The 26,993-nt window shown below is 44.5% G+C and overlaps 1 protein-coding gene and 2 pseudogenes across 2 annotated transcripts; 2 read left to right on the forward strand and 1 right to left on the reverse strand.

The window, feature by feature from the left end:
* The first annotated feature begins 797 nt into the window (after positions 1-797).
* LOC120694375 lies at positions 798-13,274 on the forward strand (annotated as a pseudogene).
* Positions 13,275-14,109: 835 nt separating this feature from the next.
* LOC120694374 lies at positions 14,110-21,883 on the reverse strand (annotated as a pseudogene).
* Positions 21,884-22,207: 324 nt separating this feature from the next.
* LOC120694373 (F-box/FBD/LRR-repeat protein At1g13570-like) lies at positions 22,208-26,195 on the forward strand. 2 transcript variants are annotated; one of them, XM_039977506.1, is made up of 5 exons: positions 22,208-22,551; positions 23,681-23,772; positions 24,404-25,246; positions 25,331-25,489; positions 25,586-26,195. In XM_039977506.1, the coding sequence occupies exons 1-5, from the start codon at positions 22,434-22,436 to the stop codon at positions 25,994-25,996; spliced, it is 1,623 nt and encodes a 540-aa protein (XP_039833440.1). In that variant the 5' UTR covers positions 22,208-22,433; the 3' UTR covers positions 25,997-26,195. The 2 variants fall into 2 exon arrangements, with proteins under 2 accessions (XP_039833440.1, XP_039833441.1); XM_039977507.1 differs by having other exon boundaries at positions 22,287-22,506.
* The last annotated feature ends 798 nt before the right edge of the window (positions 26,196-26,993 follow it).

The raw sequence follows: 26,993 nt of genomic DNA on the forward strand, positions 1-26,993 counted from the left end.
ATTTTTTATCTCCTCCGTTTATGTGTACATGCATGATCTATTGTTTTCAAAATCTTTAGTTAGTTGTTGGATAATTCAGTTCCATCATACATAAACTATTGTAGCTGCCCAACAATTGCAGCTGCTGGCTCTAGATTTCCTTCCCCTCTTTTCTAGACACCATGCATCATTATGAGTTGGTGACCTGCAAATTCTGCATTTGTCTTCCTCTTTGGTTCAACATTCACCCCCTTAGACCTTAGCCTTTTCTCTTTTTTGCATGCACTTAACTGTTACTTTTTCTGATTCCCTACAATCCACTTCATTAAGCAATAGTATGATTATAATTAGGCAAGCTAATTAGCTGATTTAGTACAACATTATTGTTATATAAAGAATGTCAAAAGTAATGAGGAATTTTATATAATTTTCCATTTAACCATTATATGCAATCAACATTGAAATTAGAGAGTGCATTTCCATGTTCATCGTTGTTAGTTATTTAAAATTTAGATCCAATTGAACCATATTTCTTTATCAGTGATCAAACTGAAAGATTGCTACCTCTAGTGCTGCTGTGGTGGTGGGCCAAATGACATGCTGAATAGTTCAATCATGGGAGTGTTTTTTCCTTAGGATGTATTTTCTTTGTGCTTCTATTTACCTGCAACTTCCATTCAGTTTGATGACTCAAATGGAACTGAAAAGCTTAACTGGGGCTATTGATAACCCAGCTAAAATACTTTATCCCTATCTAGTATGATTTACTATTGATGTATGCTAATCAATTGGATTCTAATAATTAGTATTACAGTTAATATGAATTTTATGATACGACTGTGTGCCAAACAATACGTTTATTTATTAGACAAAATGATACACTTCATTAGGCACTCATATGGTTTTAGTTATGCAATAATATGGTTTTGTTTAGGCAATAATATGGTTTTGAAATCGAAGAATAATGCATTTCATTTGGTAGGGGTTTTTTAGCATCTTATATTCCCTTTTTATTGTTTCCCTTTAGTACTAGGTCTACAATTACCTTTAGATAAGCTAGCTCTTTAGTCTGTATGTATTTTTAGTCCATACTCTATGTGAGTAAAATGATGTGAATAGTTAATTTTTTACTTAGGAAAAATAGTTCTTCAATTAATTTGGTATAATATTGTGACTTAATTAGTCAAAAATGCTATTTTAACTAGGCAAAGTATTGTATTGGCTAGGCAATTTAATGTTTTTGCTGGCCCCTAAACCTCGATCATGTGGTACAGGCCCTCGCTCTACAACCTCATATGATTCCTCCTTGCGCCATCCTCCATCTACCAACCTCCACCATCATAACAATAGGGAAATTTTTATGTGTTCTCATCTACTCGTTAGAGCAAAAGCTATCAATTTCCGGTTGGAGTGATTGATTTTTTGTTTTGTCTAATCATTCATGTTGTAGCTATGCTAACAACTGCAGAGAGAGCTAGTTTGCTTTAGGTATGTATTCAAATATTATGGAATACAACACAGATCTGTAAATAACTGCTTCTATGAACTGAAAAATCAAATGAGTTTCTTTGTCTTGCAAACAAATTATTGCGCATGTAATGCAGGTCAGTCAGACTAAAAAGGATCGAGGAACAGTAGTCATAATTTATAAGAAGAAATGTTAAGAAAATGATTTGCAGACAGCCACCACTTTAGTTCCTTATTCTAGATAGAAAGATCATGCGTTTGCTGGCATGGTTGATAGTAAATGTGAGTGTGCTGCTATTTCTTTGATGATAATTTTTAACATGGAACTTAGCCCTTTATGGTTAAACATATGCATTTTCAACTCTGTAGAATGCTGGTCATGGCCAAAATTTGGATGTAGATACTTCACAATCACCTAATGTATTTCAGTTAGGATGCCGAACGACATTTGTTGATCGAGATAATTTCCTGTTGCATATTGGCCATTACTCTTATCTAACTATTCCCATCTATGATTCCATGATAGTTTCCTATTGCTTCTTTCTCATTACACTTATTTTTAACTATGCTATATGATCATTGATCTCTTCTTACCAGTCACTGAAGATTTTTTTTGCCCATTTTGCTACGTACGATGTGGAAGCTTCAAGGTATGAAAGTAAAACTTCTTTCATATCATCTTTGCACATACTTCATTGCTTGCTGCCGTGTGCTGGTCATAAAGAGTGTTAGAATAATTGGATTGATTCATCCCAAACCCTAGAGGGTGGGGTAAATAGTATAGAGTACATGGGCCTACATGGGCCATTATATGGGCTGCATACACATACTCCAACACCCCCCCTCCCCGCAGTCTGAACTTCCGGCGCAGCGGAGTTTAAGACTGGCCAAGAAAGAAAGCACACCCACAGGATAACCCCCCCCCCCCCGCAGGCTCAACTCTAGCCACGAGTGGTGTTGAGGCTGGAACAGAACTCGGAGAAGACCGCAGAGGGGAGACCCTTGGTGAAGATGTTGGCAAACTGGGAGGTGGTCGGATGTGTAGAACTCGAACATCGCCGATGGCGACCCTGTCACGGACAAAGTGCAGGTCGATCTCCACGTGCTTAGTCCGTTGGTGCTGGACCAGGTTGGTGGAGAGGTACACCGCGCTAACGTTATCACAGTAGATGAGCGTGCTCTTGGCGAGCGGGCTGTGAAGTTCAGCCAGGAGCTGCCGGAGCCAGGAAGCCTCTGCCACGCCGTTGGCGACAGCCCGGTACTCGGCCTCAGCACTGGAGCGAGAGACGACTGGCTGCCGCTTGGACGACCAAGAGACAAGATTGCCACCCAGGAAGACAGCGTAGCCGGACGTGGACCGGCGAGTGTCTGGACACCCAGCCCAGTCAACATCGGTGTAGACAACAAGCTCGGCGGAGGAAGACCGGTGAAGAAGAAGGCCGTAGTCCACAGTGCCCCGAAGGTAGCAGAGGAGACGCTTCAGGGCAATGAGGTGTGGCTCCCGAGGATCATGCATATGGAGACAAAACTACTGAACTGCATATGTGATGTCCGGCTTGGTGAAGGTGAGATACTGCAGAGCACCAGCAAGGCTACGGTAGGCAGTAGGATCAGCAACTGGAGGGCCCGCATCCTCTGATAGCTTGGCCTGAGTGTCAACTGGGGTGGAACAGAGGTTACAGTCTGTTATCCCGACTCGCTCCAGAATGTCAAGAGTGTACTGCCGCTGGTGGAGGAGAAGGCCAGAAGGACGGGGCTCGACTGTGACACCAAGAAGTGGTGGAGCACGCCAAGGTCCTTCATAGCAAACTCCTGCTGCAGAGAGGTGATGATCTGCTGAAGCAAGTGCTGACTGGAGGCTGTGAGGACGATGTCATCAACATATAGCAGCAGATAGGCCATCTCATCTCCATGTTGATAGACAAACAGGGATGTGTCAGACTTGGCCTCAGTAAACCCCAAGGTGACCAAGAACGTGGCAAACCGAGAATACTAAGCCCGAGGAGCCTGCTTCAAGCCATAGAGAGACTTGTTGAGCTAGCAGACCATATCTGGGCGAGCGGGATCCACGAAACCCGCCGGCTGACTACAGTACACGGTCTCAGTCAAGGTGTCATGAAGGAAGGCATTCTTGACGTCCAGCTGATGCACAGGCCACGAACGGGAGAGAGCCAGCGAGAGGACCGTGCGCACTGTAGCAGGCTTCACCACTAGGCACTGGGTGAGGCCCCGGAGAACCCAACGAGCCTTGTAGCGATCCAGAGTGCCATCAGCTCGCCTCTTGTGCGTCCAGATCCACTTGCCAGTGACCACACTGCCACCAGGCGGCGGTGGCACCAGATCCCACGAGTTGGCAAGGAGAGCCGCGTACTCCTCTTCCATCGCACAGCGCCAGTGAGGGTCCGCCAGGGCGTCGCGCATGGAGGAGGGTACAAGAGAGACCCCTGGCTCCGCGGTAGGTAGTAGTCGAGAGGGCCACGGGCCGAAGAACACCAGCCGCCCGCCGTGTCACCATGGGATGTAGGTGACGAGGATCCCGCTCGAGGACCGGCGGGTGGTACACCGTCGACTCGACACGGGCGACAAGGCGAGGGTGGCGAGGCGGCTCCGGCGGCCCTGTAGGCGGTGACGTAGATGAGGCTGGCACAGGAGACACCGGCAGCGGCGACGTCGGAGCAGGAGAAACCACCGTGCAGTGCTGGTAGACACGCACGGGTTGCGCATAACGCAGGGGAGGCATGGGTGCCGCATGTAGCCAGACGGGGGAGGACAGGGCCTTCGAGGCCACGCGTGGTGTAGCAGAGGACGAGGGGGCCTCCGGGGCCGTGCGTGGCGCGGCAGGGGACTCCGGGACCGCACGTGGCGCAGCAGGGGCCTTCGGGGCCACGCGTGGCGCAGTAGGAGACTCTAGAGCCGCACGTGGCACACCTGGGACCACCGAGAACAGGGCCGGCACATCAGGGAGGCACACCGGCAGAGAACCTACAGAACGCTCAGACAAGGGTGGCTGAACTGCCTGGTCAGTGGGAAAAAGGGACTCCAACTCAAGGTCAGAGGCTAGGGTGGTGGTGGAGGAGAAAGGAAAATCCGATTCATCGAACACGATGTGCTGGGAGATCAGGACCCGTCGAGTCATGAGGTCAAAGCAGTGGTACCCCTTGTGGTCAGGAGAGTAACCAAGAAACACACACCGAGTCGAACGAGGGGCCTGCTTGTGAGGAGCAGTGGCGGAGGTGTTAGGGTAACACGCACACCCGAAGACACGGAGGTGATCGTAGCGAGGAGGAGTACCGAAGAGAGCGTGGTGCGGGGTGGGAGCCGGGGAGGTAGTAGAGGGGAGACGGTTGATCAAGTAGGTGGTTGTGTGAAGACTCTCCGCCCAGAAGCGAGCGGGAAGAGAAGCCTGGAACAGAAGGGTGCGCATGATATCGTTAGTGGTACGAATCATGCACTCAGCCTTGCCATTCTGAGCAGAGGTGTAGGGGCAGGACATGCGCAACTGGACACCGCGAGTGAGGAAGAAAGAGCGGGAGGCGTTGTTATCGAACTCACGCCCATTGTCACACTGGATAGCCTTGAGGCCGAACTGAGCAGACACCCAGGCAAAGAAGTGCGACAATATGGAGAACGCCTCAGATTTGAAGCGCAAAGGAAAAGTCCAACAATAATGAGAGAAATCATCAACCACCACCAAATAGTACTTGTAACCAGGAACACTGAGTACAGGGGATGTCCACAGATCACCGTGTACAAGATCAAACAAGCGATCTGCATGAGAAGTGGAGGTAGAAAAAGGAAGTCTAACATGATGCCCTAACTGGCATGCATGACAAAGATGCTCATCAGGAGCTCGAGTACAAGGCAGATCTGCACTACGACTGAGCCAAGTAGTAGAAGAGGTGGTGGCAGCGAAAACAGCTGACGGAGGCGAAATCGAAGGCGAGGCAGGGGAAGGTGGAAGCCTGAGGGTGTAAAGGGGCCCCGCACTGTCACATCGGAGAAGTGGATGCCGGGAAGCCAAATCCTTCACAGTAAGACCAGAAGAGTCAAATTCAACAGTGCAAGAACCGTTAGCTGTAAATTGACGAATGAAAAGAAGATTATGGACCATATGAGGGGCAACAAGAACATTGGGAAGACGAAAAGAATCAAGACTGCCCGCATCCCCCACGGAGGTGATAGGAAGACAAGAACCATTCCCGACCATGATGGAAGAAGGACAAGAAGAAGGTGGAGGTCGGACAGAAGAGAGTATACCAGCAGTCGGAGTGGTGTGGTAGGAGGCCCCCAAGTCAACAATCCACTCGGTACCTATTAGCGGTGTCAACCCCATGGAGCTGAAAGAGCGAGCCAGCGCAGCCTGGTCCCATCCAGCAGGGCTGGCCGGAGGAAGAGGCTGAGCGGGTGAAAGCCAGGATGCCGGCGGCAAAGGAGGACCAACGCCAGCGAACATGGCCGATGGCTGGTGCTGAGCGCGAGGACCCCCTGGGGCCTGGAACATCCACATGGAGATGCGCCCTGACCATGGGTTGGAGAAGGATGGCCAAGGGGCACCACCAGTAGCAGCAGGGGTGGGAGCAGGCATCGGTGTATTCCCACGAGCGGCACCACTGCGCCCACTCCGTCGACGACGTCCACCACGCCCCCCCCCCCGCTCGGCCCGGGGGGAGGAGCGCTGAGGAGGGAGTGTGCTGGAGGAGTGGCAGGGGCCGGAGGAGCCGCAGGTGGCGCGGGAGTACTAGTAGGGGCAGCTGGAGGAGCGGCGATGAGGACGGTGGAGGAGGACCCCTTGGAGAAGCCCCTAGTTATCTCGTCGAGTACCAGATCGTCCCGAAGCTACAGGAAGGAGGGGAACAGCTTTTGCTTGGAGATCCAGGTCTTCAGGTGGCCGTAGGTGTCGTTGAGGCCACACACGATGTTGTGAACCAAGAAACGATCCTTCACCGGCCAACCAAGGTCATAAAGGGCATCCGCCATGCCCTTCATCCGCCGGCGGTACTCGCCAACGGAAAGGTCCCCCTGCTCGAAGGTGCGGAAGGCCGCATCGACCTGAAGAGCCCGAGCATCGGCATTGCTAAGGAACTGGCCCTCGAGAGGCCGCCAAGTCTGGCGCGCTGTGCCCATGGGAGCACGGACGATGTCCTGGAGATCTTGGGAGAGGGTCCCAAAGATCCAGGACAGGACGATGCTGTTGAGGTGCTGCCACGCCGGGTCCCGATCCGTGGCGGAAGTGTCGAGCAGCACGTGGTCGTCGAGGGCATAGCGGCGAAGGGTGAGGAGGACCAAGTCCCGCCAGCGGCTAAAGGAGGTAGACCCCGGGTCGAGGATGACAGGAACCATGGCCCGGATGTTCTGGACCCCCGCCGCCTGGAGGTGAAGCTGGGCAACCACCCGGGTCGGCAGGGTCAGGCCGGGTGCACTTCGGATGGGGCGGAGCCGGGTGGGAAGAGGTGGCCCCACCCTCAGCACTGTCCTGGTGAAGCTGTAGGTCGGCGGCGGTATAGAGGAAGCACTCCGCCTCGGCGACACGACGAGTGAGGGCATCCGCCTCAGCGCGCTCACGCTCCCACACAAGAGCAGCCGCGCGGGCACGCTCCTGAGCCGCCGCGGCCTCAGTCTTGGCTGCACGAAGGGCGGCAGCCAGTGCAGCACCGGCGGGGAGCTCATGGAAGACCTGACCCCCGTTCCCCGCAGAGTCTGAGGTGGCCGGTAGAGGGGCGGTGGCAGTCAGCGGCGGATCGGTGGCCGGAGGGTCCCCGACGGCGATGAAGGGCGGAGACGAAGACGGCCCGGCAGTGTACATAGAGCCAAAGGGGCCCCTTTCTGCGCCCAGGCACAAGGCGGCCCAGCCCGACCCAGTCCAGAGGCTATGTAGCGAGTCCAGCGAGCGCAGGGGAGCCGTGCTCCACCCTGCGCTGGCGTGGGATGGGAGCAGGGAGCTCCGAGCACCAGCCTGGGCGGCAGCAGCCTCGACGGCGGCAGCAGCGGCGGCTTGGAGGGCCGCATCGCGCTCTGCCGAGCGGTGCGCGGCCGCCTGGGCGGTGGCGGCGGCAGCCATGGAGGAGGTGGCCTGTAGCGCAGACGAGGCTGGCGGCGCGGAGGAGCGGGGCGGCGGCGCGGAGGTGCCGGCCGCAGTGGAGAAGACCGGCGGCGGCGGCTGCGGTGCGAAGGAAGCAGAGGACCGGGCGAGGGCCGTGGAGTAGGGGAGGGGAGGGAAAGAGGAAGAGGGAGGCGGCGGCAGTGGCTCCCTGCCAGCCATGGCGTGGCGGCGGCCGGCAGCGGCGGCGGCGGCGGTGCCTGCCTGAGGTGGTGGTGGTGGCGGCTGGGGAGCAAGAAGAGAAAAGAGGAAGAAACCCTAGGCAAATGATACCGTGTTAGAATAATTGGATTGATTCATCCCAAACCCTAGAGGGTGGGGTAAATAGTAGAGTACATGGGCCTACATGGGCCATTATATGGGCTGCATACACATACTCCAACAAGGAGCACAATTGTGCCTGCTATGTTTATGATTAAAGCACATATTCTTTTGTTACTCACAGTGCACAATTAATTTATATTATTTCTTAGTGAGCCTGTTACATTTTGATTTCTTTGTTTTTACAATTAACCTATTCTTTTTCTGAAGCCATATCTAATATAATTATTTTGGTGTACAAGGGTCTGGGATGCCATTTAAACTCATCGCATGACCTATTCCACTATGAGTTTTGGGTTGGTAAACGTTTCGAATCTCCATTGCATGATCTCCTTCAATCCTCATTGTTTTATAAGTATTATACATTTATGTGCTACTCACAGATATTTGAAGAGTACCAGATTGTTAATGTTAGCCTGAAGGCAGATGCCTGGAGAACGGAGGTAAATTGATGACAGAGATGAAGTTTAAGATGCTTTTCAGTTACATTTCATTTCGCTATATATGAAGATGCAGTTGACGAATTTAGTACTTTACACGTGTTCAACTTAACGTGTCCCTGAGTGTTCTTCTAAAGTTAGTTTACAATGAGGCTCCTAACTTAATTGGTCACTTGAAGGACACCGCACTTTATTTAGTCCAGCACAACTACTTGCTTTTGTGATTTTCTTACTTTCTTGAGTGCAGAAGCCAAGGATTAAAGAGCTGAACTTTTCTGCCTCACTGAAAATCTAACATCTTCATTCCTCCAAAATTCTTGAAATAGCATGTTGTGCAACTCAATAAGTTTTCTGTGGATAATGTTTAACATGCTTAGGATGCATGGTGAATATTACTCCAAATGGAACAACTCTTTTTTATTGGTATGTAATAACTAATGATCCCTACTTGCAGCTTTTTGCAGAGGGAGTTGATCCAAGGCACCAAACATTTTATTACCGGTATGCTCATTCTCCTTTTTTTTGGCACCATTTTATTTCTCTGGCTTACGTAATTGTGTTCCATCAGCTCAAGGTTTAAGAAGTGTAGATGATCGAAGACCTCAACTGAGAAAATTAGGCATGTACATTCACATATTATGGAATCAGGGTCACCTGAAGATGCCCGGGCAGGATCTGAGGATGACTATGTGCAAGGGGAGAATGGTACAGTGTGATCATATGGTCACTTTAATTGTTATATCCTTATATCTATGAAAAAAGCTGACACAAACACGTCTATCTGTTATAAGTGTTTTTTTTGCTTGTAAAAAACTATCTTTTGTCTCTCCTATTTTATTAGTTGGAAAATATGCAAATTCTGAACCATTTGTGCAATATCACATTATGTTGAAGCGTTTTTTTGCCTTCATGGTTCTATAAAAGTTGAACCTCTAGTTTTTTGGTGGGAAATTTCCAAAATTGGTGTCCTATTTAATAACTTGGAACTCGGTGTTTGTGATTTACTATTATCATTGATGTGCTTGCTACAAAAAACTTTATTGTTTCCTGCTCTAGTATTTTTCTGGGTCTTGTTCTGTTGTTGCCTACCTTTATTGACGACTCATATGGTAAAATTCAGGGACTTCTGTAGCAAATGCTTCAATTGATCCTGCCCAATCTTTACATGGTAGCAATCTTTCACTACCAACAGTACTACAGTTTGGGAAGACAAGGAAGCTATCTGAGCGAGCTGACCCTAGAAAGTTGTCCTTTCTGTTTACATTCTTGATATCATGTTACTCTCATAACATTGTTTCTTAAGGTACTGCTACTGCAATTGTTTGATTTATTGTTTCCCTGTGTTTGTATTATTTGGCAGTCGGCAACTTCTGCAAAAGCGGCAGTTCTTCCATTCGCACAGGGCACAGGTCAATGGAAACTATTAATCTCTTTTCAACTATCTTTTATGTAGTTTGCACACATTTGTGGCAGAAGCAGGGCTTGTTTGTGTGTTCAGTTCAGTTGATTGAATTACATTATTTTTAGCTACTTATCTGATGTAGTTTACCTAACAAAACTGATAATGCATTTTTGTATTTTGATAGATCCATTATTCCACCCCTTAGTTAATTCTGGCGCGTACATAAGATTATGGAAAAGCTTATATATACTTTAATTTTCTTGGTTGTTGTGCTTAATATGTTGATAATTTTGTCCAAAGAACAAAATAATAGCTGAACCTTGTCTTTTAGAAAAAAAATCCAATCCGATGCCTACTAAAGGACTCCCTTCACTTCTAAATCCTCTTGAATTGAAATCAAAGATCTGGAAGGATATTTGCAGACCTAAGTGGAAGGTAGTGATCTCCTAAAAAAACATCTTGTGTTAGAAAGTACATGACCTCAACTATCGCAACCTTGTTTTTTACTCTAGGGCTCTACATGCTCTTATGAACCTAGCTCAATGTGAACAATATCTTTTTGAAAAGAAAATGACAATGATAGCTCGCGGTTGAACATCTCTAACCACTGTACAATATCACCATCCATCATTGCCAGAATCCTACTGATCTATGTAACATGATGTTTGGCATTACAACTTGAAGGTGGGAATCAGTATGGCACCAGAATATTAAATCCTTCCTGAACCGATGACCCACTAGGTTTGAAAATTTGCAACACCTTGAGGACAAACTTTGATCCATTTCCTCTGTCCCTTGTGAGCCCCCATGCTCCTCCAAATTACTACTTCCATTCCCTAATGTATGACGTTTTAGATAAAAAAATTTGTGCTCGAAATTAACTAAAGTTTGCTTTTTGTGCATCATACAAAATAAACTAGATGGAGTATCAGGTATTAGGTGAAAAATATGGATTTAGAGGCCACAACATGGCTCCTATCATTTCTAGCATTTAGGCAAATTCCACTAGCTATCTGTATGAGGTCACTAATTTATGCCTACACCATTAAGTGAGTGACAGGAAAACTGTTAACCAGCAAAAGGGATTAATCTTTGTTTTTTGAATTAGGGTTTTCCGGCTTTTGTGTGAGTGGATGTTGAAAGCAGGTTTGCATCGCCGTACTCCACTTTTAACAAATCCAGGTTGTCACTAAAAAAATGGTGTACTCCCTAGTGCTGAAAATTAGTCTGGGGAAGGCAATTTCTTGACAGCCTTACCCTTGCATAATTATTTGTACAATTTTGCAATGAGGTTGGTTCAAATTCAAAACTTCCAGGCCACAAGTGAAGAGACTACCACTGCACCAGGTCCACCCTTCAAAAGAATAAACTAAAGATTAAGAATTTTAATTTCCAAGAAACTTCAAATTGTGTGGAAATAAAGTCACAGTGATGTAGCTGGGAGACATGCAGAAATAGTGGAGTGTGGTCCTCCATTTTATACTTTTAGCCAACAATGCCTACTTTGCGTAATGCCATTTATCTCACATCCTATTTGTTCTGGTGGTGCTCTAAATTTCTTATTTTTTACAAATGCAATTCTTAACAAATCAAGCAAATATCATAGTATTACATAGTTCAAATATGTGACCTTTTCGCAATGTAATGTACATTTTGATCCCTTTGTTATTTTATTATGATGACTAATAACATTGGGAAACAAGTTGCAAATAGTACATTTTTCCAAAAAAAAAGGTACCAAACTTTTTTTTTTGGCTTAGATCCATTGCACTGTTCCTACAAAAATGTTGTTCTATTAGATTTTTAATACTATCTGTTTTTATATAAATTAAATCTGCACATATGTTATGCCTTCATTGAAGTCTTGCCTGATTGTATCATTATAATTCATTGTAGCCCATGGAATTGGATCAAGTGTTCTCAGACCGTGATAGTGAAGATGAAGTTGACAATGATATTGCTGACTTTGAGGATAGAAGAGTAAGTGACAAACTTGTTTGTGAAACATACAATTTATGCGTGTTGTATATCCGCTTGAGCTTCAGTCATTTCTGCCTAGCTGTTCAATTATTGTGAATTTTGACTTTGCTGAGTCCGTGCAGATGCTTGATGATTTTGTTGATGTTACGAAAGATGAGAAGCTTATTATGCATATGTGGAATTCATTTGTTCGAAAACAAAGGTCAGGCCTATCTTTACTTAGTTCTAACTGTCTATCATAGTAGGCAGGAGTGGTTTGATTCTGCTGTTACTATTTTTACTTAGTTTGTTATGATAATAAGCAGCTTGGTGAACAGAGAAACTATAATTTCTCATGTGTTCAATTTTAGCTGTGTACATGAGCAGCAGTTATCAAGAACTTCTTTCAGTGAAATGCTGAAAAAAATTGTTCATCTTTTTTTGCGTACAAGCTTCATCAAGTTGGGCTGTTAAGTGCTTCATCAAGTTTGGCTGTTAAGTTGTATGTGGTCCCCTTCGATTTTATCAAATGGGAAAACTGTGAAAACATTGGTCAAAATTCTGTTGTTAGAACTTAGAAATGGTACAAAATTACAAATACTTCCAAATTTATCTTGCCCCCTTTTTTTCTCTTGCCAGTTGCCAGTCCAAGTCAAGGACAGTTCTACCATCTCCATCCCCTCAATTAACGCCACTAGACCTCAATGCTGTCACCTCCTGTGAACTTTTGCAGATCCCACATTTCCACCGCATTATATACCCACCGGTCCCGATCATGGCACATCACTGTTGGTTACGGGCTGTATTGGCAATGTGATCATTAACAATATCCTTATGCATTTTGTTGGTGTGGCTTCGGCCGCTGCATCATCATTCAGCTGCTGGAATCACAGTGGATGGCAGTCACAAGTTAGCTCCCCACTTCTATGACCCTTATCAGAATATAGCACGTCGGCACGGTGGCCTATCATCTCCGCCATGCCAGCCAACACGCAAATTCACAATGGCTTCCTTGATGCGTGCTGAGTTTTTTTTTTCTGAAGCTTTAAAGTTTGATTATTTGGATGAATTCGCTGTTCTCAAACCTAATGCCTTACCTCCAGGATTGTTTTCTAGTTGAGTACGGCTTCTGTGTTGAGCTTTCTTTTTGCCATCTGAATTGCTTTATTGTTTCCTATCGTGGCTGGATAGAACTGCTTTATTGCTCCATTTTTATATGTAGATCCAACGAAGCATTGAGACTAGTACTATCCATGTCATTCGATCTTAATTCTAATTGTTTCAGAAAATATAAATTGCAGGGCGCTAGCTGATGGTCATGTACCTTGGGCCTGCGAGGCATTCTCCCAATTTCATGGACGGCGACTTGTGCAGAACCCTGCTCTACTGTGGTAAGTGGCTGATTTGGAAATACATTAGTCAAGACCTCATGTACTGTGCGTATGTGCAATGCTACTTATCCGATTTACAATTCCCTCGCTTGATGGACAGGGGCTGGCGTTTCTTCATGATCAAACTCTAGAACCACAGCCTTCTAGACGCCCGCACCATGAACGCATGCAACACAATCCTCCAAGGTTTCCAAGACGAAAGCACGGACCTGAAGTAATTTTGGTGCTTTGAGTGAAAGTTTTAGGGTACCATTGATTCCTAGGGAAGAAGAAAATGGGGGTCATTGTTTCATTCATGACTATTGCCAATTGTATTAATTGTTGTTGCTGAAAACACACGTTGCGGAGGCAACTCTCAAACTATAATATTCAGGTATATATTTGAATTTAATGAATATACTCAGCGTCGTTGATCGTTGTAGCAAGTGTTACTCAACCAACTCGTGTGCGCACACACGCATAGTTCTGTGTATTCCTATTTGTGGGCAGCAAGGACGTATGACTGTAAATGCTCCTTGTGCCCCAAAACAACGAAAACATAACCCGTATATAGGATTCAAAAAAATGAACTTGAAAACTTCTGCCAAAAATAGTTGAATTATGTGCATGTTTAGCATATAAGATATATGCCAATGAAAATTTTTGTATTTCACAGACCTTTCAATTTTGTTTTGCAACAATCGATATTTTGGAACAGTAGAATCAGTCTTTGCAATGAAATGATCGTCTTGCAAAGACTAGTTTTTACTGATATATATCTTGAGTTTGCACACAAGATTATGCGTCAGTTTGTCATCAACTCAGTGTTAACATGTCATGAAAAGTGCATGTATAAACTACACTTACAGTCAGGTACTCATGGTTAGCTACAGTACAATAGTAGTATTGACTACTTGACATAGTGTTGCCGCATAAACTCTTATCCATCACGTGCCACTACACAAGTGACTACTTTCTAAAATTGTCAGTTAAAGGTGACACCAGGAAACATCTCAACCATCAGGGCCAGTGTAAACCCTTTAGTCATCTGATGCCCTGCTGACAAGAGATGTTTCAAGATAGGAACCCTCCCCCAGGCATGCTGCCTGGCCCCTGCGGCGCAATCTTCCCTTGCATCATCTGCACTGCCTGATTGTGGCCCTGCATGAACTGCTGCCCCATTCCTGTGCCCACCATCTGGGGCTGCATCTGTTACTGCTGATGTTGCATTTGCTGCATATGTTGCTGGAGTGGCATCTGCTGCTGCTGGTGTTGCATCGGTTGCATCTGCTGCGGCTGCTGGTGTTGCATTGGTTGCATCTGCTGAGGCTGCTGCTGGTGATGTTGCATCGGTTGCATCTGCGGCTGCTGCTGCTGCATCTGTGTCTGCTGTTGTTGCATCGGCTGCATCTGCTGCTGCTGCTGTTGCTAGAGTGGCAACTGCTGCTGCTGAAGTGGAAGGCCTTGCTGCTGCATATGCATGTGTTGCTGTTGCAGCAGCTGCTGCATATGCATGTGTTGCTGTTGCAGCAGCTGTTGCTGTAACTGTTGTTGTTGCTGTAGCTGCTGCTGCTGCATTGGTGGTTGCTGAGTTGATACCTGAGGTTTGAACACCACCATGTCCTGGACAAAAAAGGCAATCTTTCAGCAAATGCAGATAATTATGTTGAAGTATATATATTTTTAACTACAATCAAGATTACTCCAGGGAAGAGCATGCCAATCAGTCGACCTGCTTTGTCAGACATTGATAGCAGCAGAGTTTGCGATGGTAACTGTATCACAGCACACTGAAATTGAGGACCAATTGGGATTAGAACTGTACACAGTAACTGCCAGAAAACTAAGTCTTTCAAGACGGCAGGAGATGAACCGCAGCAGAATCACAAAGGTACTAAAAGATTAGAACCAGCCACACAATAACTGCCAGAAAACAAAGTCTTTGAGACGACAGTAGATGAACCACAGCAGAATCACAAACATACTAAAAGATTAGAACCAGGCACTGACCAGCTTCTTTTCTTGTAGTTGTCCAAGAAACCCATGCTGATTTAAAGTCCGGAATACTAGAAAGTCTGCCTTGCCAACATATTGTCTGCAGAATGACCACAGAAATGTGTCACTCATGGCATATTACAAGAAAATGTGACAATTAGATAAATCGACATCGGAAAGAATTAAGTTCAGAAACAAACTTGTTCATATGCTCTTGTACTATGAGGCGAACAATCTGCATAGTTTCTGGCCAGTCTGCTACAAGTCTGCATACATAGAAGGTAGGGCTTTCAGTCTCCTAGTTAGTCAGGAAGCATGCACGATTTGAAGCACAATTTGAAAGTAGCAACAATGGGTTACATTGGAGAAAAAGATTGATCTTTATTATACCCATAGAACACATCAAGCAAATTGTACATGGCATAAGCATCAATAGAATATAAAGACCCAAAAAAGAACAATTCTAGTGCAACTCATTTCTTTTCAGACGAGGACAACAATGACATCAACTAAGAACAATAACTCCTGATCCGTGATAGTAATCAACAGAAAACACTAATGAAATAGAGATTCAAGAAAATACAAGGATTATTGCAATAATTCAAACACTTACGTTTCGGACGCTATTCCGCTCCTATAACCCTGTCAGACAGAGAAAGGGTGAGAAATATCAACAAGAAAAAAGAGCTAATTTTTTTACACCAAGTTTAAGCAACCATGTTATAGATTCAGGAGTTTATCTAAACAAATTCCTCCATTTTTTACAAAAATGATGCTGAATTGTGTAAATCTGAATTGGTCGGCGTCAAGTATTCCAAATCGGAGGTAGTACTCTATATCAATGAGCTTAGCAAGAAAATGGGTCAAGATAACACAAGAGTTAACTGAATGAGCATAGAAGTGTCACCATATCTCAGGAGTAATTCATTCAGCTAGTAATACTGCAGATTAAAAAAACTACTGGAAGGTTTAATAATTTTTACAAATAATGTACAATTTTTGGGAGTTCAATAATGCAAATAGAGACTTACTTCAAGTTTACAAATAAATACAGGCTGTCCCTGCCTCTGTCCAGATAAGGTCCCCTGAAATATAGATAGACAGCAAACATAAATAATTTATCAATGTTACAGAATTTGCAGTTTTGTTTGTGTGTGGGGGGAGTGGGTGGGTGGGGTGCGGGCGCAAGGATTTTACCTCCCAGATTTTGACATACTTTGGTGGTGCCTGTTGGCCATTGGGATGCTGCCCAATAGGCATATTCATGGCTGAATTGTTAGTCACACCTAGGGAATTGACTCCAGTCTGCTGGGCCATCCCCGGTGTCGGCATCATTGCAGGTGCTGAAGAGATAGCAGTAGACCCAAGGCCACCCATCACATTTTGGTTTGCACCAATTCCACCTTGGCCACCCATCACATTTTGGTTTGCACCAATTCCACCTTGTCCTAATTGTGATCCAGCCATCAAGCCTCCTTGTGCCACAGGTTGCACTGATTGACCCAATAGTTGCAGTAGAAATGCCTCCAACTCCAACTGATTGACGGCCAATCATTGGTCCATTCACTGGAAATATTCGATGGAATTAGCCATCATGTCAAGGTATGCAATAACATGGATTAACAGGCAAAAGCAAATCGCAATATTAGGTGGATCAACTCATCATAATTCCATTTCTATAAGAAGATTACAAATGAACTCCTGAAACTGACAAATATGACTAACAGTGTTTTATGGCACATAGCAACTTATAATACTAAAAAATTACTCTATGGAACAAATAATGCAGCCACTTAACAAGAATTCATATGCACAGTAGTAGTACATTTACATATCAGTACATATACATTAAATTAATGTGTGTAAGCCTCACAATATATCAATCTCATGTTAATTATGACAAACTCCTTCAAACAACTACTACCTATATGCAATTCAGATGTGACTGATTTAAAAAAAGATCGACATCTCAGAACGAAACACAAGTATTGCCAGTTAACACCTTTAGGATATGTGACCATCTCTGTCCTATAATGGTGCTTGAGCAAAACATTTGCCCAAACTGACAGAAATATATTCCAGTGATACAAACTGCTAGAAATATAGTGATCAACTTCTATGTTTAGTGTATTCATTTTTGCAATTACAGGATAAAACATATTTCAACTCACCAAACTGAAGGTAGATTTCACTGTGCAACAAGAAATCACACTATATCAGCGCCAAATGTGATCCAATTTTTTATGTGTTCTCACTAGTATAAAGCATCACAAGCACAATCCTTTGAGCCTTTTGCACAACAAAGGTACTCTTTACACAAAACTAGATCATGTAATAGCATATTCAAAACCCTTGTCTGCTGCAAAATAGTCGGCCATATTCATTATTACTTTTTCTGCCATATGTTAGGAATGCCGGCCAAATTGACACATCAAGAATAAATTCACTTGGGTAATTTTTCCTCAGTCAAATTGAAACTAGTATTCGTTAAACCAATTCTCACTAAACTAGGTGAAAATACCTAAACCTCTTTTATAAAACTTTCCCAACATCCCTTCTGCGCACAGAGATCACATCAACAACATTTCCTTTCTATAAGGGGAAGAACCAAAAACATAACTTATTGAAAAAAGTATGCCTAACATTAACATCTTTTCAACCTGAGGAATTGGCATTTGAAGTTGGTCCTGACATTGTAACTGCAGGTGCAGTGTCCATCTTCGTTATGGTTTGATTTGGGGCCATGTTCCCATGTAAAGGACGACTTAGAGCAGTCCGCGCCTCCATGAAATTCTCAGATAGAAGAACAAGGAAGTGTGGGTTTTTTGCATGATCGACTGATGGATCAGCAGCTCGAGGATTTCGCTTGCCCTGTAGCAGAATATGGAGTAAGGATCATGTCCATGCTCATCACAATTGTTGAAGGCCTTACAAGGTCCAATTGTATCACATAAGTTTAAAGGAATAGTCAATGTCAACTAGGAAAATCAGAGTTGGTGAAAGGTCATAACTTACAATTTTAGCTAGTATACTACTCCCTCCAGTCATTAATATATTATATTTTTAGTGTAATTTAGAACTAAAAAACATCATATATTAATGACCGGAGGGAGCAATGAATTTAATGCCTCCTCCGCTGTAATATAAACGTCACAAAAGCTTAGTCTAGACTTGATAATCAATTTCATTCAGTTTTTGAGACCATTTTTCACCAAAGACATTATCAGGGGACTATAAGTACTTGTGCACAGATGTGGGCATAGACATATTTTTTTTTCCAAAAATCAATGTATTAACCTCCCACATCCATGAAGTTAAAATGAGAAGTCAGATTGAAAGTACATTAAAGTGAGTGATATCGACGTATCGTACTCTAAAAGTATGTTTTTATTACTTGAATGTACTCCTTGGTTCTTTTTATTTGACATCCAAGAATCCATGCAGTCAAAAGTTCGTACAGTACATCAATAGGTTAATGAAAGAACTAAAAGAATCAGAGAAAGGGAATAGACGAAGGTTCAAGTCCAACACAAGTGACAAAATTACCGCATTATATATAGCCTTTAATGTCGGAACCTGTTTTGGAGATATCACTGACAATGAGACAGAGCACTGCATCCAAAATATTAAATAAAATAAACCAAATGTTACTGGCATTCCACTGAGAATTTGAGATACAGGAAATAAATAATAACAAGCTATGGCAGAACTTGTGCAGCACCTGAGCAAATGATTTCGCAACAGTCTCAGCATCAGCAATAGAAGGCTCTTTTGATGACTCAATGTTCTCTTTGTGATCAGTGCTTTGAGTAGGAAGACGATAGACAGGTGTAGGCAAAGGATATGGATTACTTGCCGTGACAAGTATGCAATGCTTTTGTGCTTCATGGTTTTGATGACTTTGGGTTGTTGTATTAGGACTGCCTTGAAGTATCTAGTTGCACATAAGAAAATGACCATTATGACATCAATAAAATTGTGGACATTGGACAGGAGCTAATTTAATGTTCCAACGAAAGAAAGATCAATGCTGTGTAACCAAAGATTTCATCACGTAAGTTTCATCCCTGCGAACAAAATGGCATGATGCCCTCCAAAAAATGCAGCAGACTATCATGCTTATTTCACTCCATTCTTATCTCTGGGTAATGCAAATATATTACCAGTAATAGTAATAACTAATTATTACTGATCCATACTATGGCTCCGTTATTTTGAGTAGCACTGTCTGCGGTCAGCTACGGCAGGTAGGATCAAAAGCAATCTGCTCCATTCATTTAAAGAATCAAATGTCTAGAGGCATCCGTAGCAAACCAGTTTTAGCGGAAAACAGATACACCACCGAAAAGAACGGTGCCTATATACACTAAGAAAAGAAAGGCAGTGTTTTGATCAAAGCATTTACTAAACTGTCCAGGATTCAAAACAGTGTGAACACAATATTCAAACTTTCTCAATCAAATAATAGCCTGTGCAAATCATATTGTGGCCTATATTTGAAATAATCATCATTCGTGTGCAATATTATTCCCAACTACAAAAGTAATTAAACAACAATATTAGAAGAAAAAAAACACCTGCAAGGAGAGCTACGAATCGATGTTTGTCGTCAAGTGGAACTATAAAACATCTTTATTCATAGAGAACTGGTTAACAACAAAACAAGGCAATGGAATCATAGGCACCAATGGCAAAAGAAAGCATATTGTGCTAACTGCAGGCATCATTCTCTCTTAACAACACAACTTGGAAGATGCACAATGTTGAGATCTTATAAAGGGTGAAAGAAAAGTTCCTAACTGCTAATTTTTGGCCACGAGGAACTCATCATTTGCAACAAAATTTTAAACAGCGTCAACATGTCAATACCGTCAGTGCTTCAGCGAGACCTTCACAAGTAGAAGCTTCGCTAAATCCTCCACCACTGAATGATATTCCCGACAACCATGATAGGAAAGCATCGGTATCTTTCGTCCATCCACTGCGCTGCACACCAAAAGCTGCATTGGAAAATGATGTTAATAACTTACTACCTCCATCCCAAAAAGAATGTGATCCTAGCTTCATCCTAAGTCAAACAATTATAATTTTTGACCAAGTTTATATATAAAAAAAGGGGCAGCCCCAGTGCATGAGCTCCCGCTTGTGTAGGGTCCAGGATATTTATGGTGCCAAATAAGTATAATTCAATTCATCATGAAACATATTTTCATATTATACATTCTTGGTGCCATAAATTGTAATACTATTATTATCTATAATTTTGGCCAAACCTATGATAGTTTGACTTAGGCCAAAATTAGAATTGCATTCTTTTTGGGACAGATGTAGTACTTGTTTGATAGTGTAAATTAGCTGACATGGTGATGGACATGGACGAAATATAGGCATACCACTGTAAGGTCCATGGGTATGAAAAACAACTAAGGCAAGCTCAGGTGGTGCTCCTGCAAGCTTCTGCACACATGAAGAACAAGTTATACATTGACACAATTCTTGGAATAGCATACACAAACTGAGAACACATACAATTAACAAATCATTAGGACAGAATTACCTGCCCTGGCAGTTCACTTGCACAGAAGTTCCTGCACATATTTGAATTTCCTCCACAAATAAGTCACTCCACAAATAAGTCAAAAAAAAGTAAAAATCACATAGCAGAGTCGTGTGAAAAATGAATTATGACATGTTGTTTAAACGCTACTCACTAGTCAACTGTGTTCGTCGTGCCGGCCATTTAATCTATATCATCACATTTAATCTGTTTTTAGCCCATATAATCAGCCATGTAGTCTGACTATTCGCTAAACAAAGGGTGACCGAATGTTTAGCGTTTATGCTAACACTGTTCAAAACACTGACCAAGATTTTTGGTATGCCAATCAGATTATTATTTTTTAAAAAAAATTGTGTATAGTTGTGACAAGACAGAAGATTGAAGGCATGGGTACTACAGATAAATAAAATAGATGATAACTCCACAAGGGAAGTTCCAAAAAATGGTTTGCAAAGCCAACAACCTGCTAGTGGTAGGTAACACCCTTCCACCTAGCTCCTAAATCCTAATAGTCACTTGGTCTGTCTGATCGCCAGTTAGTAACTCGGTGCTCCAGCGTATTAATTTATTTATTAAACACTAGCAAAAGAGATCATTCCCTCCTTTCCGACAAGCAATGATCAACAAACCAAATCAGGAATCATCAAACAATCCAACCCCAATCTCTGGAAGCTTAATTTGTTTTAGAATTTCCCCAAAAGCTTAAAATAGTCCTCACAGGTTCCCACGATATGATCCAGCGGTAGAGACGGCGAACACTCTGGGCGACTGGCCTCCCCCCTGAACCCTAGCAAAGAGGCAACAAGAAATTTCCCCACAAGCACCTCCGCATCCAAGCCTCCCCGCTTGTCTCGCGCACTAGAATCTGAAGCATGAGCTATGCCGGGAACAGAACAGAACAGGACAGAAAAGGGGCATACCGCACGATCTTCTCGACGTAGTCCGCCACAATGGTGGACCAGTAGGGCCCCATCGCCGCCGTCCCCTCGACGGCAACCACCAGCTGCCTCTCCACGGCCGTCATCTGCCGCCCTCTGCTTCCATTCCCCTCCCCGTTCCCCTCCCTGCCTCCCTTTCACAGCCGCCGCCCCTGCTCCCGTCCCCCGTCCCCCGCCGCCGCCGCTAGCCAGCCCGCGCCAGCGCAGCAGCGCTCCTCCAAGCCGCCGCCGCCAGCCCGCTCCTCCAAGCGGCGGCACCGCCAGCCCTCCCTCTAACGGGTCCCGCTCGGGCACTCGCCGAGACCCCGACGGCCCGACCCTGACCCCCGCCGCCGCCGCTGCAAGCCAGCCCGCTCCTCCAAGCCGCCGCCGCCAGCCCGCTCGCCGGCGTCCGCTCCTCCAAGCCGCCGCCGCCAGCCCGCTCGCCGGCGTCCGCTCCTCCAAGCTGCCGCCGCCAGCCCGCTCCGGCTCGGGCGCGCGCCCGCCCCCCAGGCCCCCTGGAGGAGGCAAGCAGGGAGTGCCGGCGCCCCAGGAGGAGGCGAGCAGGGAGTGCCGGCGTCCGACGGCTCGAGCCCCGCGACCCGCATCCGCCGTCCGCCGGCCTGATCTCCAAGGTTCGCGGCGGGTTCGCGGGCGTACCCGCGGGTGACGGGTACGGGCGTAGCTTTCCACCCGTCGCGGGTCGCGGGTGCGGGTCTGTATCCTTCATACCTCGATTTACGCCCTTGGCAGCTCGAGTTCGAGTCGAAACCGAGAGCGCAGGCGACGCGGAATTGAGAGATTTAGAGAGACGAGAATAGAAGAGACTAGGAATTGAGAGATCTAAAGGATTGGATAGGGTAGATTAGAGGAGACACAAGCACACAAAGACTCGCCGCGCCCACGCAGACCGAGGCAGTTGTGTCATGGGGATGCTGTCGCTAAATCACCTCATGCTCAAGCAGAAGCGGTGGAGCCGCCGGCGAACCCAAGCTCTCACGCTCAAGCAGAAGCGGTGGAGCCGCCGGCGAACCCAACCTCGCAGTAAGTCGTCTCCTAGTCCCCTCGACCTCTCTGTTATTCTTCTCTTTGAAATCTATTGTGTCTGCTTTGCGTAGTATTGCTCCATTGCCCTAGGTATGCGCTTCCTCGTAGAAAAAGATTAGCCTTTTATAGTGGTTCATGTTTACTCACATTACTTCATGGGGTAATCTGTCCTTTGGAGGGAGAACCAAACTTTACATCTACATTGATCTATACTAAGCAACGAAACACCAAGGTTGCCCCTTTTTTCTAGGACTTAGAGCCATGCTCTTTTTTGGGTTAATCAGATACACACCACTATAAAATGTCACGGTTTTTAGATCTGTCATTACTATTCACGATGTTAGGCTAGGCTCACCAGGACGCCCATCCACTGTTCCAACTACCACCCTCTCTGTCTACAGCGCCGCACAGTGTTGAGCGCTCTTTTTTAGGCACACAGGATATTATACAGGTGCCTGAAAATACTTCACAATCAAGGCGAACTAACAGTATCAAGGCGAGCTAACAGTATCATACGTGGTGAAACCGTTACCATGCGTTAAAGTTATTTGGTATTGGAGTTCAAGGATTAAGAGGAGAGTCTCATGATAGTTCAAAGGTCAAAAATGGGCTTACTCCAAATGTTTATGACCTATGTAGTTTTTTTCTTGAATCAAAACAACTTTTTTATTAGATATATTTTATTACTACCTCCTCCTGATTACATATTTATATATGATGTCTGGACATATATTTTGTACTGCAGTTATTTTTTTAATCTGGACGTCCTATATTAGCGATTGGAGGGATTTGTTTGCAACAATTTTGTGGTAGAAACAAACTGGATTGTTCTGCTTCCATCCATATGCTTGCGTTGCTAAAGTTAGGGCATGTTTGGTGCTCGGGCGTGGGTTGCCTTGCGTCGCTGGCACAAGCCCTGATATCCTTGCCCATCCCGGCGAGCTAAAACGTCTCTCCGCCAGATTCTAGACAAAGCTTGCTCGCACGAACACCGAGATGCATCAGCAAAGCTACCAAATGCACAAGTTCATTGGCTATCCTCGATGGTCAAGGCGAAATAGTACTGAGCAAGGCTACCAAACAGCACCTTAATATCTGTCTGATTACCATGCATGGTGTGCTGCAGATGGATCTACTATTACTCTAGTACCACAGAAGGACTTGCTCTGCCAAGAAGGTGGTGAAAGATCCACATATTTGGGGCCAAACCTTCCTGAGGTATGTCATAACATGTTGATAATGAAAAGCTTATATTACAAGTAAAACATCTCTATGGTTGCTCTAAATGATGGGACTATACTAGCTACGTAAAAAATTGTGAACAGATCTTCTAGTATTTACTTTGTTGCTGCTGTGACAGTGAAGGCTAAGCTCTAGCCTCCTCTAGCTATAGAAAGATGAAAACATTACAGAAAATGCTATTTGAAATACACAGCCTGCATAAACATAGCCCCCCTATAGAAAAGATGAAGGCAAAAGATGAAACATATGGCGAAATATTGTCCTTCTGTAACCTGAAGCAGACTGTTTCAAATTTTTAATAGCTATCTTGGCAGCATTTTGGCACTCCTTGTTACAGTAGCTTCAACTAAACTGCTGCTTCATCTAACAACTTAATTAGCAAGGATTTGTTTCAGTCAAGAACTCAGTCATAGGTGGCCATTGCCTCTGTCAGCCATCCCTGCCCTCTGCCACTGTGCATCATTGTGATGCTGCACATTTGTGCAAACATGGAGAGATAACCTTGGAGCCTGGGATAGTATGCCCATGTAATCCCGTTGCTTAAAGACTGAAAAAATATGTTGCCTTTACAACTTCACTGTTACACTATTCTTTCATGCTTTTGCAGGATATCTGGTGCCGTATACTTTCCCTAATGTCACTACAAGATGCTGCTCAATCTGCCAGCATATCTCACACATTTTTACGTTCTTGGAGATGCTACCCCTATCTAAATTTCACTAAGGAAACACTGAAACAAAATGCAAGTGGAAAGGATTATATAGCAAGGCGTTTAATCATGACAGTTGACCAAATTCTTACAAATCACTCAGGCATCGGCGTGAAGACACTTAGGCTTTCTTTCCCTTATTATTGTGAAGTTGATGCTTGTCAACTTAATCGTTGGCTTCAGATTGCTATCACACCTGGGATTGAAGAAGTCACACTTTTTCTGCCTCCAAATTACAAGAAAAAATACAGCTTCCCGTGCTCGCTTTTATTTGGTGGGTGTGGAAACTCAATTAAATACATCCGCCTCACCGAGTGTGCCTTCCATCCCCCAGTTGGATTTGTTTGCTTGAGAAGCTTGACAAAGCTGCATTTGTATCAAGTGCGTATTACAGGTGATGAGTTAGGGTCTCTTGTTTCCAATTGTTTTGCTTTGGAGAAGTTGGAACTCAAATGTTGCGATCGGCTAATCTTCCTGAAAATACCATTGTGGCTAGAGCGGCTCAGCTTCCTTGTGGTGTCTGAGTGCTACAAGCTACAAGTTATAGAGAGCAAAGCTCCAAACCTCTTCACTTTTAGATTTTTTGGTGGCCCAGTACGCCTCTCGCTTGGAGAATCTTCACATGTGAAGAATCTAGATATTCAACTTGCTTATAGGCCTAACTCTCTTCTTTATGCTATTACCGAGCTTCCTTCTGCTGCGCCAAATCTTGAAACTCTTACAGTAACTTCGGTTAATGAGGTATACTCTAAAACTTCAGATTACCAGTGTTATGGCGTATAGTCATGCCCTGAAGTATTAGTAACCTGATGTATCTTAACGCAGATCGTTAATACACCTATGGCAGCTGACAAGTTTCTCAATCTGAAGTACTTAAGGATTCATCTTACTGGTTTTTCTAAGGCTTTTTGCCCAGACTATGACTATCTGTCTTTGGTTTCGTTTCTGGATGCTTCACCTACCTTGGAGACTTTCATCCTGAGTGTAAGTTGTTCTTCATGCAATTCCATCTTTTTTTAGAAAAAAAAAGCTTTTATATCTGTGGTTAATCTTAAGTGACATTAATCTTATCCTGTGCAGGTAAAGCAGAATGACATGAAGCATGATTCAGTTTTTGGGAATGCCTTGCATGTGGGGTCGATTCCTGCACACAAGCATAGCAGGCTTAGGAAGGTGCAGATCATTGGCTTCTGCTCTGCAAAGAGCATGGTTGAGCTCACTTGTCATATTCTCGAGAATGCAACATCCCTTGAAAGCCTTACATTGGACACCATATTTGATCAGTTTGATCAGGGTACAGTGGTTGAGCATGGCGATTGTAGGAGGCGTTGTGTCCAAAAATACAGTGGATGCGGTCTGATTTCAAGGGAGATGATATTGGAAGCACATGAAGCTCTCAGGGTTGTCAGTATATACATCATAGGAAGAGTACCCCCTGCAGTTCAGTTAAATGTTAGGGGGCCTTGCAGCCAGTGTCATAAGGTACCGTAGTTATCCTATAACGTTGTATTTGTTTCCAGCTTTGTTTTTAGGTTGACTCTTCCTTTTTGGTGCTCGTGAGGGTCGGGTCCAATAAAAACATATACATTACTGTATATGTTTTCATACTGCTAATTTTGGTTGTGACTGTGATTTTACATTCGTGTACTTTGTTTCTGAAGGTATTAGAATATTTCAATCTTGTCGTTTCTATGTGTCTGCAACAATTCAAGTGCGTTAGAGCATCTTTAGCAATTGCCTGTGCATCAAATCAAGGTCCTTTGGCCCTGTTTGCAACTCTCTCAGCAGTCAGCAGTTTCTTCTACATGCAACTACAAAAATAAGCAGGAAGGCTGCTCTTGTGGCTGCTAGCAACAGCGCTTCCCACGCTTATCTCTACCTAATCTCCATTTCTCTAATATTAAAATAAATAAATAATAATATTAAAATAACACATACCTCACGGGTGGGACCGATTATGCATTTTTTCATCCGTGCGTCCCTTGCTATCTACAGTATATATCATGGATCCATGTGTGGTTAAATTTCTTGTCTAATTATCATCTCCGGTGTCCGCTGCGCTATGACTTCACCATGGCGCCCCCTTGCATGCCCTCATAAATTCAGCCGCGGCCCCTGCGACGCCTGCTTCCCTTCCGATCCGTGCGTTCTGTATTCATCGCCATGTTTGACGACGCTGAATCGTATAACAAGCGGAAGGGGACAAGATGCTGGAGAGGACACCGAGGCATATGGGATCTGAGCCTGCACGGCATTAGATGAGAACGAACCAGTGGTACATACTCCCTCCGGGTCCAAATCAAGTCTTCCTGTTCGCTTGAGCTGAAAAGCGCTGAAAATACTGTTCCATGGCTGAATGATTGTGAGAGGAAAACATTGTTCTACAGCTGAAAATAAGCTAAAAGTAGCTCAACCGAACAGTCCGAGTGTCGTTTTGGACAGTGAAACGGTCTCGAAGATGTATCTTTGACTAACATTTTCTACTAAA

Source organism: Panicum virgatum, unplaced genomic scaffold, assembly GCF_016808335.1.
Source record: "Panicum virgatum strain AP13 unplaced genomic scaffold, P.virgatum_v5 scaffold_5316, whole genome shotgun sequence".
Lineage (NCBI taxonomy): Eukaryota > Viridiplantae > Streptophyta > Magnoliopsida > Poales > Poaceae > Panicum > Panicum virgatum.

Coding starts and splice junctions, on each gene's coding strand:
- LOC120694373 (XM_039977506.1), top strand. CDS start 22,434: ATGGGGATGCTGTCGCTAAATCACCTCATGCTCAAGCAGAAGCGGTGG. Junction 22,552..23,680: donor CCGGCGAACCCAACCTCGCA/GTAAGTCGTCTC, acceptor GGTGTGCTGCAG/ATGGATCTACTATTACTCTA. Junction 25,490..25,585: donor TGGAGACTTTCATCCTGAGT/GTAAGTTGTTCT, acceptor TATCCTGTGCAG/GTAAAGCAGAATGACATGAA.